Source organism: Macaca nemestrina, chromosome 1 (assembly GCF_043159975.1).
Source record: "Macaca nemestrina isolate mMacNem1 chromosome 1, mMacNem.hap1, whole genome shotgun sequence".
Classification (NCBI taxonomy): domain Eukaryota; kingdom Metazoa; phylum Chordata; class Mammalia; order Primates; family Cercopithecidae; genus Macaca; species Macaca nemestrina.
In genome coordinates this window covers 44,064,035-44,076,790 of record NC_092125.1, presented here as the reverse complement: position 1 = coordinate 44,076,790, position 12,756 = coordinate 44,064,035, and the positions used below count along the sequence as shown (strand labels likewise).

At 34.0% G+C, this 12,756-nt stretch overlaps 2 protein-coding genes across 8 annotated transcripts in view; one reads left to right on the top strand and one right to left on the bottom strand.

Moving 5' to 3' along the window:
* Positions 1–11,980, top strand: part of LOC105484598 (translocated promoter region, nuclear basket protein) — a 62,537-nt gene extending 50,557 nt beyond the window's left edge. The window contains exons 44-52 of one of the 3 annotated variants that reach the window (XR_989070.3): positions 1,913–2,097; positions 3,205–3,273; positions 3,383–3,477; positions 5,366–5,472; positions 6,946–7,041; positions 7,171–7,327; positions 8,185–8,303; positions 9,336–9,436; positions 11,071–11,166. Coding sequence is in view for 2 of the 3 variants with exons in the window: in XM_011746409.3 (XP_011744711.2) it covers positions 1,913–2,097; positions 3,205–3,273; positions 3,383–3,477; positions 5,366–5,472; positions 6,946–7,041; positions 7,171–7,327; positions 8,185–8,303; positions 11,071–11,166; positions 11,780–11,835 (980 nt within the window). In the remaining variant the exon portion in view is untranslated. Of the gene's footprint in view, positions 1–1,912; positions 2,098–3,204; positions 3,274–3,382; positions 3,478–4,614; positions 5,334–5,365; positions 5,473–6,945; positions 7,042–7,170; positions 7,328–8,184; positions 8,304–9,335; positions 9,437–11,070; positions 11,167–11,779 lie in introns of those variants that run through there. The other 2 variants (XM_011746409.3, XM_011746410.3) reach the window with 2 other exon arrangements.
* A 9-nt stretch (positions 11,981–11,989) lies between these two features.
* Positions 11,990–12,756, bottom strand: part of LOC105484599 (proteoglycan 4) — a 45,743-nt gene continuing 44,976 nt past the window's right edge. For all 5 annotated transcript variants that reach the window (XM_011746411.2, XM_011746416.3, XM_011746418.2 and 2 more), the window contains one exon: positions 11,990–12,125. In XM_011746411.2, the coding sequence (XP_011744713.2) occupies positions 12,028–12,125 (98 nt within the window). In that variant the 3' untranslated portion in view covers positions 11,990–12,027. The remainder of the gene's footprint in view (positions 12,126–12,756) is intronic.

The window sequence follows — 12,756 nt, the reverse complement described above, 5'->3', positions numbered from 1 at the left end:
TTGCACTTAATTATAATATATAAATTTATTTAGCGAATTGGTAAGAAAGAGATTGGCCCCTGCTCTAGCTTTGTGACTGTTATGCTGTCATAAAAAGTCTACTATATTTATGACTGTTAGGTGCTGTCATTATACTTTTTCTGCCTCATTGGACTGCTATAAGATGCAAACATTTTGTAACCCTTACAGTATTGTAGATGCTGTATGCTGCCATTAAGAGGAAAACTTTAATTAGGGACTACTTGTAACAGCAATTCACAACCAGAGGAGGTCAGTCTAATCAAGCTGCATGCTTCAACATTTGGGACTATTGGAACGTTGCAGTATGTTCTGGTTTTCCAATGAATAAAAGATTTTTGGATCAATGTAGCACATATTTTGTTAAATCTTGGAAAGGATAAATCCTAGAGGTCCACTGAAAAGTTGTGGGCATTAAAATAGTATGGAAGTTGTAGAAAATAATTTTATTTTGAAATGTGTTTTAAAGAATTAGTGATTATCTGGATAATAGATAACTAACAACTGATATGAAGCCAAAATCGTTAGTGTTGACATAGTAAATAAAACCTTAGCTGTTTAGACTAATGGGAAAATATTGTATCTGGGTTTCTGTAGAGGCCTGGGTATTTAAAAGGGCAAGGTGTATTCTCATTTTAACTAAAGCAAGAACAGACAAAAATTTAAACTTTTAAATTTTTTAAGAGAAAAAATACATTAATGAATATTAAGCCATATAATAAGTAATACTATTCTTACTTTTAAAGAGAGATGAGAAATTGATATACTTTGAACAACTATTTACATTTTATAAACAATTCATAGATTAAGAAACATTTTTTGTGAATCACATAGTTGAAATATAGAGGGAACAATTTTTGCTCTTCTAGGCCTGCCTGCCTGCCTTGCCTCCCTCCCTCCCTCCCTCCTTCCTTCCTTCCTTCCTTCCTTACTTCCTTCCTTCCTTCCTTCCTTTTCCTATTTTTTTTTATTTTTATTTTTGCAGCCAAGCAAAAATAGGCCTAGTGGCCCAAATAAAATTAATGGATGGATTTGAGTACATTTCAAGCAACTACACTTGTATTGAATTGTTTAAGTCTTATAGTAAACTTAATAAGGTTTAGGTACCAATGAAAAATCTGAATCGCAGAAGTAAGGTCACTTGAGGTGTCACATAGCTTACTAAGTAGCTAAGTAGCTTAAGTATTAGATATTAGAGCAAGGATCTGAATCTAGACCTCAGACTTTTAAACTATGAAATTCTGTGGCATCCTGTTCAACTTTTCATAGTAGAAGATGGCTTCTTTTGTTGCTACAGTGTATGTAGAAGAATACCCAGACATTTGAGAGACATTTGTGAAAATTCAAAATTCGGGGAAACCAAAAGATAAAAATGTATTTGTAAGGCTTTTCCTCTGTCTTTATCCTATTTGATTTTTATACTGATTCTCTAGTAGTCTAATCTTTAGGCAACTTGCCTACTTTATTAAAAATTATGTAACCCAAATTTATTAAATGTTAATTTTAGTTTTATTTTATTAAATGTTTACTTTAATTTTAATTTATTAGATGTTTATCATGTGTTGAACTAAGGGCTTTATGTTCATTATCTGAACTCTTTAGAAAAACCATTTTAGAAAGACCATACCTGGAGGTTACATTTGCTCTATTAACCAACCAAAAAATAGACTCAAAGAGGTTAAGGGACATGCCCAAAGCCACACAGCTAATAAGTACAGATCCCATTATCTCTGCGTATAAAAGCCCACATTTGTTTCCATCACATCTCACTACTTTACTTCTGAAAATATTAGAGCGGAACATTCCTGTTGGCAAGATTTATACTTCTAGGGATAGTCCAAGTTTTTTTGTCGTAAATTTAGCAGTTCAAAAGTAAATTTCTCTTTTCCTGTAGGTGAAGGAAGTACAAGTGCTGCAGAATCTTCCTTTTCTCAGGAAGTTTCTAGAGAACAACAGCCATCATCAGCATCTGAAAGACAGGCCCCTCGAGCACCTCAGTCACCTAGACGCCCACCACATCCACTTCCCCCAAGACTGACCATTCATGCTCCACCTCAGGAGTTGGGACCACCAGTTCAGGTATTAAAAGTACTGGTCATTAGGAAAAATGAACTTGAAAAAAATCTTGGCTTTTCTCCCTTTCCATTATGTATTTCTCTCTCTCTCTCTCTCTCGATTTTTTAAATTAGCAATCCCATGAACTTTTGGGTATTTTGGCACATTTTTATAAAATTCTTTGAACTGAAACTAATCTCTGAGGGATGTTTAGAAAGGCAAGCATTACTAAAAGTTGTGCATACGTTGAAATGGTTATAGTTATAGCAAATAAAATTCTGTTTGTTATTTCTCAAGTGAGAAAAGAAAGATTTTCTTGGGTTTTAATTAAAGTACATTTCAGCACCTCACCATTGTCTGATTTGAAGGTTTCTTTCTGTACGGTGCATGTATTTATAAAAGAGAAAGGAATTTCTGTCGTACTTAAGAATATTTTTTCTCATTTGTTGATAATCACATATTTTAACTTTTAAATTTAATGAAGGTATGTATGACCCCTTATATTTAGCATATAGTAGGGTCGGTCATCTCTTAATCAGAAGCACTTGCAAAAAGAGTAGGAAAAGCACAAAGGTTCTGTTAATTTAGCTTAAATTTTACCCTATAAAATAGTATGTATAAACACTGTCAAATATAGATTCTACTAAAATATCACTAGTGAAAATAACTTCATGATGGGAGAATATCAAGTCTTAAAGGATCATGTATGGAGGCTGCAAAAATATATACAATCTATCCATTTAGAATTGTCTTAACTGGAAAACAGTTTAAAAGGCAATACTGCTGTTTGAACTCCAAAAGAATACTTGCTAACACTTCCAGCTAAGGAAATAGGAATTAAATTTGTTTACATGCAAGATGGTATTAGATCTGTTTTTATTTAAGTATTGGCTAATAATTGATCTGTTGGTTAATAGAATGATTTGTATTGGTTAATATTAGAGACTATAGTTAAAAATTTGTCATTGACTAAAAGTGATTTCTTGGCAGGTTTTCCTGGGAAAATGTCCTAATTACCTATCTGCTAACTATTTTGTTGGCAGCATAATAAGCTGTATCTGTTGATATTTGGTGTTTGTTTCATTGCCTCATTTCTTAAAGCAAATGTAATTCCTTTTTCTTGACATGCAGAGAATTCAGATGACCCGAAGGCAGTCTGTAGGACGTGGGCTTCAGTTGACTCCAGGAATAGGTGGCATGGTAAGTACTTACCCATTATGTAAAAGAAATTCATTTCTTCAGCAGATATTTGTATAGTCCATATGTGTGGTGTTTTGCCTGTTAACTCTGTTTTCTATCTTTGTTTTAGCAACAGCATTTTTTTGATGATGAAGACAGAACAGTTCCAAGTACTCCAACTCTTGTGGTGCCACATCGTACTGATGGATTTGCTGAAGCAATTCAGTAAGTTAATGAAAGGGAAACATTTTGTAACTAATCAAACTTTTAGTCTTTCTCTGTTAGTTTGTTTATCATTTGGTTAACTCATTATTTGTTGAGTCCCTCTCTATTATGTACTAATAAGTACTTGTGGTAGGTCAGTTGAGGATGTATTGTTGGGGAAAATTATACAGAGGTCAATGACATACAGTTACTTCTACCAAGAATTTAAAGTAAAAGACAATATAAGAATGTTTAAGAACATGGCCTCTAGAGTCAGAATGCCTGTGTTTGAAACCTAACTCTACTGTTAACTAGTAGTAGCAAGTTCCTTAGGTTCTCTGTTCGTGAGCACCTTCATTTTAAAAATGGGAATAACAATAGAATAATTTCTGTTGCATAAGTTAAAAGAATTAGGTGAATCAGTTAATTTGTGTTAACATGTTTAGGATATTACCTGACTCATGATAAATTGCTTTATAGTTGTTAAGTGTTAGTAATTACAATGATCATAATTTATAGTATTCTTGTGGAAGCTAAGCAAATGAGCAACTAACTAATGTAAACAATGTAGAAGGATAATAGAGAAATAAGCAGTAGGCTTTGTTAATACAAATAAAGTAGTAATTTATTTCAACAACTAAGGAGAAAGAATATGAGATGATTTAATGGGGATGATATTGAATTCAGTCTTGGGAAAGAATACTTAGCATTTACTGAGCATTTTCATGCGTTAGTTTATTTAATTCTCATACCTTATGAGGGTAGACATTATTAATGTTGTCATCTTATAGTATACTGAAACACAGACATGTTAACAAATTTGCTAGAGGTCAGACAGCAACAAAGTAGCAGTTTTTAGTTTCAAACCAATTAGTCTGGCTGTAGGACCTGTGTTAAGTGTTGTGCTATACCACTCCTCTTAAAGGGTTGAAAGGTTCTCCATATGAAAGTATACACATTTATTTATGGCTGAGGTATTAGTTGCATAACAGGATATATTCGAAGATCAGAACTTACAAATTTCTACAAACTTGGGGAAAGGTTGATTGTTCTATAGATGTGGTAACATGTGGCAGTTAGAACCAGTTTTAAACTTGCTCAGTTAGCCGCAATTTACCTTGGCTAACACATTTTTACAAGCCAACCAATCAATTTCAGCTCCCTCCTTCTGAAAGTCAGCACTCAGGAAGAGACTCACTCCAATAAACATGAAGAATTCTGAGTACCAGCAATCAACAGCATCTTCACTCAAACAAATGTCACTACTCCTACGCCTCTAGAAGTCACCACTTCCTGAACTCCATGTTTCCTGAAGACATTAATAGCTCACTAGCTAAAGAAAGATAGGCAGAGTTAAATAATGCTAAGTTTTATGTCCTGAATTATAGACAGAAAAATAAATGATAGTGGTATTAGGATAAGGAAAAAAGCAAGTTTTTAGCTATCTAATATTAGAATTTTCCTAAACCTTGGGAGCTAGCTAGTAAACTCTTAATAAGCTAGACAGGTGACTTGATTTTTCTATGACTAAGTGAAAACTAAGATAAAACTTTGTCTCATGACTTCATTCTAACTCTTATGTTTCATGTTGAGTTTGTGTTGCTTTCAATATATCTATGTGAGGATATCTGAGACATTCAAGAAATGTGAGGCATAGTTCAGGAGAGCTGAAAATTATTTACATGTAAGTCACAGGTTATTCATATTATTGCTAAATTCATTGACACCTGATAGTATAAAAGGATTTTTATAAGTAAGAAACCCTTTAAAATAAATAGACTTTATTTTCGATCTGTTTCCTTCCCAGTTTGTTGGTGTTCATTCTTCCTTCTTCCTATATTATTTTCACCATTGTGCTTTAAATAGGTTAACTTTAAATTTCATCTTAAATTAGTTTTTGTCCATTTAGTTCACCACAGGTTGCTGGTGTCCCTAGATTCCGGTTTGGGCCACCTGAAGATATGCCACAAACAAGTTCTAGTCACTCTGATCTTGGCCAGCTTGCTTCTCAAGGAGGTAAATAGTTAAACCTTTAGATCTCCTGGATTTGTATGTATTTGGTAATAAACTATTGTGATGTGATTTAAGGGGGATAAAAGAGCGAATATAAATATTTTTAAAATTGATATTGTTTGCTAATTTACTTTTTTAAATGCTGTAATATACTTATTAAGCACTGCCTTACATCTTACCTTTCTGACAAAGTTCTAATTTCTTTGAGCATAAGGATTAGCTTTTACATTAGTATTTCTTCTGGCTCCTGGTGTAATGTCATACATGTAGTTTAAGTATTCAGGAATATATGTTGAACCAATAAATATGGGTACTACTAGCCATTTTAAAGTTGTTGGAAGGAATGCGGCATGTTTTCTGTTTACAGTTTGACGCTTGTAACATTCCTAATTAAATGTCTAAGGCTAGTTATATTTTTTGTATTAACATTACTTGGAAAAACAAAACATAAAAGATCAAAATATGTGGAATAAAATGGTCACCACATTAAGTAGTAGAATTAGTTTTCCACATGTGAATTATGCAATTTGTGGAATTGATTACCTTTTAATCCTCAGTTGGAATCCATATGACCCTCTTTATTTCTGGGAAGCTGTCTGGCACTTGGTAAATGAATAGAGAATGCATACTACTGTTATAATAAGCTCAATCTTTAGCCCTCATAAAAGTCATACAATGTAACATCTGCTTGTTTAGGATATTAGTTCTAACACTGAAGGCCTCTTACATGAAATTGTAAGTTGACTTTATAAATTTAAAATGTTATTTGATTTTGTGACTGTATGTTAATACAATTTCCTAGACTTGGGCATCAGATCTAGGCTTAAATTGGAATGCCAACACTTACTAAACTTTGTAACCTTGGTAATTACTTTTGTTAATTACATAGTAACATCCGTAGTTGTATACTCAATAAAATTAGCTTGTATGAAAGTCTTAACAGCATTTTAGCTAATGTTTTAAGGGCACTTTAGTGTTAGAAAGTTTAAAGGATGTCTTTAAATTGTATTTAAAATTTTGAGGCCAGGTGCAGTGGCTCACACTTGTAATCCCAGAACTTTGGGAGGCCAAGGCAGGAGGATCACTTGAGGTCAGGAGTTCAGGTGCAGCCTTGACAACATAACAAGACTAACCCCTGTCTTTACAAAAATGAAAAATAATTAACTGGGCCTGTGTTGGTAGCCCTAGCTCCTTGGGAGGCTGAGGTGAGAGGATCACTTGAGCCCAGGAGTTTCAGGCTACAGTGAGCTATGGTGGTGTCACTGCACTCTAACTTGAGTGACAGAATGAGACCCTGTCTCTAAAATAAAATAAAAAATAAAAGTTTGAGAGATGGATTTTTGCTTGATGGAATAATTAAATTGTGGTCTTTAGTAAAGTTGTGTATCTCCAATAATTAATATTTTTCTTTCAGATCCCTAGCTTGTTGACAATTTTATGTTTTTTTCAGTCATTAATATTCAGAATTGTCTTTAGGTTTAGGAATGTACGAAACACCCCTGTTCCTAGCTCATGAAGAGGAGTCAGGTGGCCGAAGTGTTCCCACTACTCCACTACAAGTAGCAGCCCCAGGTAGGGATCAAAGGCAGATAATAGGTTCTGTTTTATTGGTAAAATGAAAACCTATGAAATATATTCTGGCTAAAAATTTGATAAACGACAAAGTTTAAAAGTTCTTTTACTTGTCTTTTCTTTTTAAAGTGACTGTATTTACTGAGAGCACCACCTCTGATGCTTCGGAACATGCCTCTCAATCTGTTCCAATGGTGACTACATCCACTGGCACTTTATCTACAACAAATGAAACAGCAACAGGTGATGATGGAGATGAAGTATTTGTGGAGGCAGAATCTGAAGGGTAAAAGTTTATTTTGTTGTTTTTGCTTGCTTTAGTCTTAGCAGACTTTTACATTTGTTTTCCTTTAGCCAAGAAACAATCAGCTAAGCCGTTTTCTTTTTCTTTTTTTTTTTTTTTTTTTTGAGACGGAGTCTCGCTCTGTCACCCAGGCTGGAGTGCAGTGGCGTGATCTCGGCTCACTGCAGCCTCCACCTCCCAGGTTCAAGCAGTTCTCTGCCTCAGCCTCCCAAGTAGCTGGGATTACAGGCGCCTGACACCACACCTGGCTAATTTTTGTAGTCATTTTATACTGAAGTTTTCAAATGACTTAAACTGGAGCAGATTCATGTTATTCTTGTACTGTCTCCCTCATTTGTGTCTTGAATGGAAGAGAGAAAGATGGATGTAGCCACTGAGCTAGGAATTTTACATACCCATAGCCTATCTCATCTGGGCTAGAGCCCATGGTTTAGTTACTGGCATACTATTTTATAGTGTGACTATTGTGAACTTTTTAGTACTGTGCTTTCCTAAAATGTTGTTTTGAGATTTATCAAAATCTGGACCATATATTTCTTATGAGTGTCAAGAATGTGAACATCCTTGTCAAAAGGAAAAAGGAAACAGAAGAAGAGGAAAATCATAAACTAAAATTGGAACATGTCAAAGTGAGAAAAGGAGTGAGGAAAAAACAACTTGAACTCTCTTCCCCCCGTTCCTTTGAAAAATATATATGGTTAGCAAATCAGTCTGTAATTTTTTGTTTAAGGGAGCTCTGGATTATTTAAGTGATAAAATTGATTTAAAAGAGTGGATATAATTTAGGATAGACTGTAGGATCAGTTTTGTATTTTTTAATTAATTTTTCTTTTCCTTAGTATTAGTTCAGAAGCAGGTCTAGAAATTGATAGCCAGCAGGAAGAAGAGCCTGTTCAAGCATCTGATGAGTCAGATCTCCCCTCCACCAGCCAGGATCCTCCTTCTAGCTCATCTGTAGGTGAGTCCCTGCCCTTGACCGCAATACAGCTTTTATACATCAAACTTGTTTGTGAAAACACTGCTTTATTAGTAACAAATTAATAATCATTTTTTCCTTTATTTTAAAATGCTTTATTTAAAGGAGAAATTTTATTATTAAAGGGAACTTGATTTATATTGAAATCATTATTCTAAGAATATTCTGGCATCGATAATGAGAAATATGGACATGGTGGATCTATCCTAAAAGAATAGCTCACTCATGTTTCATCTAGACTAATGATTGTCAACGTGTTTTGTAGAGCTCTTGGGTCTTTTAGAGGTGCTACAGGGGTTGTAGTGGATGGGTATACTGGGAGGGAGGCTAAGGAGTGCTAGGGCACTCCAGGCCTCTTGACTCTGAACCACAACAGCTCCATTTTTATTTGTTCTACATATTGGGGTTCTACATGAGATTTGATGTGGAGAGTTAAAGGGTAAGAGCTCTGTTGCTTAAAAAAAATTATTTGAAATTTACTTATGTAAACAGTTTCAGAGTTTGGCTTTTCAAATTTTTGAAGTTAATTTTGAAAAAAGGATATGTATTCCTGTAATAGAAGTTATTTTTTAGAATAACAGTTAGCATTTACTGAACACTTAACTGTGTATCATGCAGTATTCTGAGCCCTTTACTTATATTTACTTATTTGATTCTCACAACTCAATGTGGTAGATATTCATCCACATTTTATAGATGTGGAAGCTGAGGCACAGAAAGGGTGAATAACCTCTTCAAAGTCAAATAGCTAATAAGTAATGGACAAGCAACGATTACACTGAAGAAGTCTGGCTCCAGAGACTCCACTCTTAAACAATACAGTGTACTAGCTCATCTATCTCAAATTTTTAGACAGAGAATTACCTTTATTATTAAGGATATACAGTACTTGGTCATTCAGTCTGATTATTTTAATTTTTAATTGCTTACAGTGGTAATTCTTAAACTCTGCCATGGAACCTTCAGATTTTAGGGCAGACCTGCTCAGTTATTTATTACTTTTTTAAATCACAGAACTTTGCTATCCCAAGATCTCTTCCCCTGCTTCTCAGCTGCTTTGATGTGACACATCAACCTATTGGCTAACATCCCTTATATCTACCGTTTCATATCTGGTAACTTTACATTTCTATACGTTATGCAATATGGATACTCATAACTAATCTTGCAATCAGTATTTAAAATAATGTATGTAAAATACAGAACCATTTCATACACGGTAAAGCTCAAAAAATTTATAACTATCATATTCATGATTACTGAGGTTTTGTGCCCCCAGTTATATTTTGATGTCCCATAAAAATTGGCTTTCCTCAACACAATTGGCACTTGTTATATCTTATCAGAGCTTGTATGAGAAAAAATGGTGGTTGTTCCCTTTAAAGTATAATATGAAATTACGATGTCTTTAAATTTATTTGATAATGTAAAACTGGACCTCCCCCATCTGAGTATTTGGTCAACAATACTCATGCTACATTGTCAACAAATATTTGACAATGCAGCAGGCAGTCTCATAGGAAGCATCATAGGAAGCATCACTAAGAGAAGGCGACATTTAAGTGAAGATCTGAAAGAAGAAAGGGATCAAAGCTGTGCAGTTACTTAATGAAGAGCATACTAGATCAAAGAAAATATTAATAGATGCCAAGTCCATAAGACAGCAGTGTGTCTGCTTGTGTTCAGGGTCAACAAGGAGGCCACTGTGGCTGAAGCACAGTGAGTGAGAACAGAGACTAGCAGGAGATATGTTAGAGGCGGGAGAAGATAGAGTAGATCATTGTAATTGCCTTGGCTGTCATGGATACTGGAAGCTACTGGAGGGCTTCACACAGAATAATGACACGACATGATCTCATCAGTTTGGCTGCTGTGTACTGAAGAGATTGAAAATGAATAATGGACAGAAACAAGGAGAAACTTTGGAGGCTACTGCAGTAATTCAGGAAAAGATAGTGATGGCTTAGGTGAGATGGTAGAGTTAGGGTTGTGAGAAGTTGTCAGATTTGGGACATATATTTAAATTTGACCATTCAGGATTTGCTAATGATTGCATTTGGGGTGTCTGACAAAGAAGAATCAGATATAATTTGTGTTCTATTGTAGGCGGTTTGCTGAGGGACTTGATATTTTGTTTTCTGTTGTATTTCTTAGCACCTGGTACTATGTTTGATACATGGGTAGTCAACAAGTAAATATTAATATAAGTGAATAAATGAAAAAAGTCAAGCACTTCTGGGTTTTTTTGTTGTTGTTGTTGTTGTTTTTGAGACAGGGCCTCGGTCTGCCTGGTTTTTTTGGGGTTTTTTTGAGGCAGGATCTCACCTGTCTCCCAGGCTGGAGTACAGTTAGCTTGATCATGGCTCACTGCAGCCTCAGCCTCACCTGGGCTCAAGTGATCCTCTAGCCTCAGCCTCCTGAGTAACTGGGACTGTAGGCATGTTCCACCATGCCCAGCAAATTGTTTTATAATTTTGTAGAAACAGGGTCTCGCTGTGTTGCCCAGGCTGGTCTCAAACTCCTGAGCTCGTGATCCTCCCACCTTAGCCTCCCAAAGTACTGCTTTTTTTGTTGTTCAACCATTTACCCTTTTTTGGTTTGTTAAATGTTCTTCATTGTTTGAAAAAAAGAATTGAAAACAAATGGACAAGTCTGCATCTTATTCATTCTTTTAGTAATCAGTTTGTATCATTATAAATGCTTTCTCATTTTTTCACTTGCTTTTGTTTTATCTTAATGTTTTTTGTAGATACAAGTAGTAGTCAACCAAAGCCTTTCAGACGAGTAAGACTTCAGACAACATTGAGACAAGGTGTCCGTGGTCGTCAGTTTAACAGACAGAGAGGTGAATTTCTGACATAACTGGATTACATGATAGAACGTGGAATAGTAATAAATGGAACAAGTTTTCTAATCCTTAAGCCTCCAATTTATTTTTTTTAATGTTCCAAAGTTTTATTAAATAATTACATGTTGAACAGGTGATATTTACCAATCTGTAAACTTCATGTAGACAGATTTGTATACCTTAGGTATACAGTAAATATATGCTTATATTTTATATTTATTGATTTCTTCCTTAAATCCAAATTAAGATTTGGAAAATATGAAGTGTTATGGTGTTATATTCATTTGTTGTATCTCTACATCTCTACCTATTGCCATTATATTGTTATTTTTTTTATACAATGGATAAAGCTTTGTGATTATGTTTTAGCTAGTAAAAGTGTAAAATTTTAATATTTCCATGTTTTCCAATATAACTTTTAGATTGTACTTATGTCACAAAAATATTAATATGCTTGTAATAATTTCCATTGAAGTTGTAGAATACCCAACAGTTTTATATCCATAATGCCTAGATATTTTTTATAATGAAGTAGAGTAAGTGAATACATGAGTTTTGAATTCTTAAAAGATATATTCAATTTGATTCTATTTTTTTTTTTCTTTTACAGGTGTGAGCCATGCAATGGGAGGGAGAGGAGGAATAAATAGAGGAAATATTAATTAATTGGTCTGTAAACAATAACAGTTGTGAATAAGATTTTCAAATCTGTTTTAGTGTAATGATTGTCAAGTTTAAAAACATTTTTATATATAAACTGGTATACTCATGTCAATATTCTTTATTAATAAAATGTTTTTCAGTGTCAAAATGTATTATTCTTTTCTTCATTAGTTGACTCCTCCTTTGCTCATCAGTCTAAGGACAGTTGTACCAGACTTTGGATAAGGTCTGCCCAGAACGAGTAGTAATTGCTCTTGCTGTTCTACTAGGCACATCAATGTTATAGTATTGATCTAAATGGAAGAGAAAACATTTTTTTAGTTAAAAGAAAACAATGCCCAAACTAAAAAATAACTTATATTGACTATTATGCTCAAAGACAATGTTTATCATTTTAATAGAGATGTTTTTACTAATTAATTTGAACTTTATAACAGAAAGAAAAACAATTGCCTAGACTTTCCAACCTTTCAGCTTTTTTGATGTTTCAGAAGATTGACATTTCACCATCTTTTTGTAAAATCAGATTCAACTCTCGTTTATGAAATAAGCATTAAAGAGTAACCAAGTTTGAAAAATAATTTACTTGGGTTTATTCTTTTTAAAAAATACATGCCAGTGTCATTCATATTATGGAATTACAGGCAAAATAACTTAGATTTCTGGGCATTTCAAAGAAAAGCATCCTGAGTAACACAATTTAATTGATAAAGTTAGTTTCTCAGGCACTTCTTTTCTGATCTTACAGACTGCAATAATGCAAATCAGTATAATCTTGTGCCAAACAAGGTATCTGTTAAATGCCACAAATGATAGAAGTAAAATATTATCGTCAGTAGCAATTTTACTCTAGTAATTGGATGTTTTATCGTAATCTCATAAAGGTTAGAGCAGAATTGAATTGCAGTGCCATTCATTTTAATT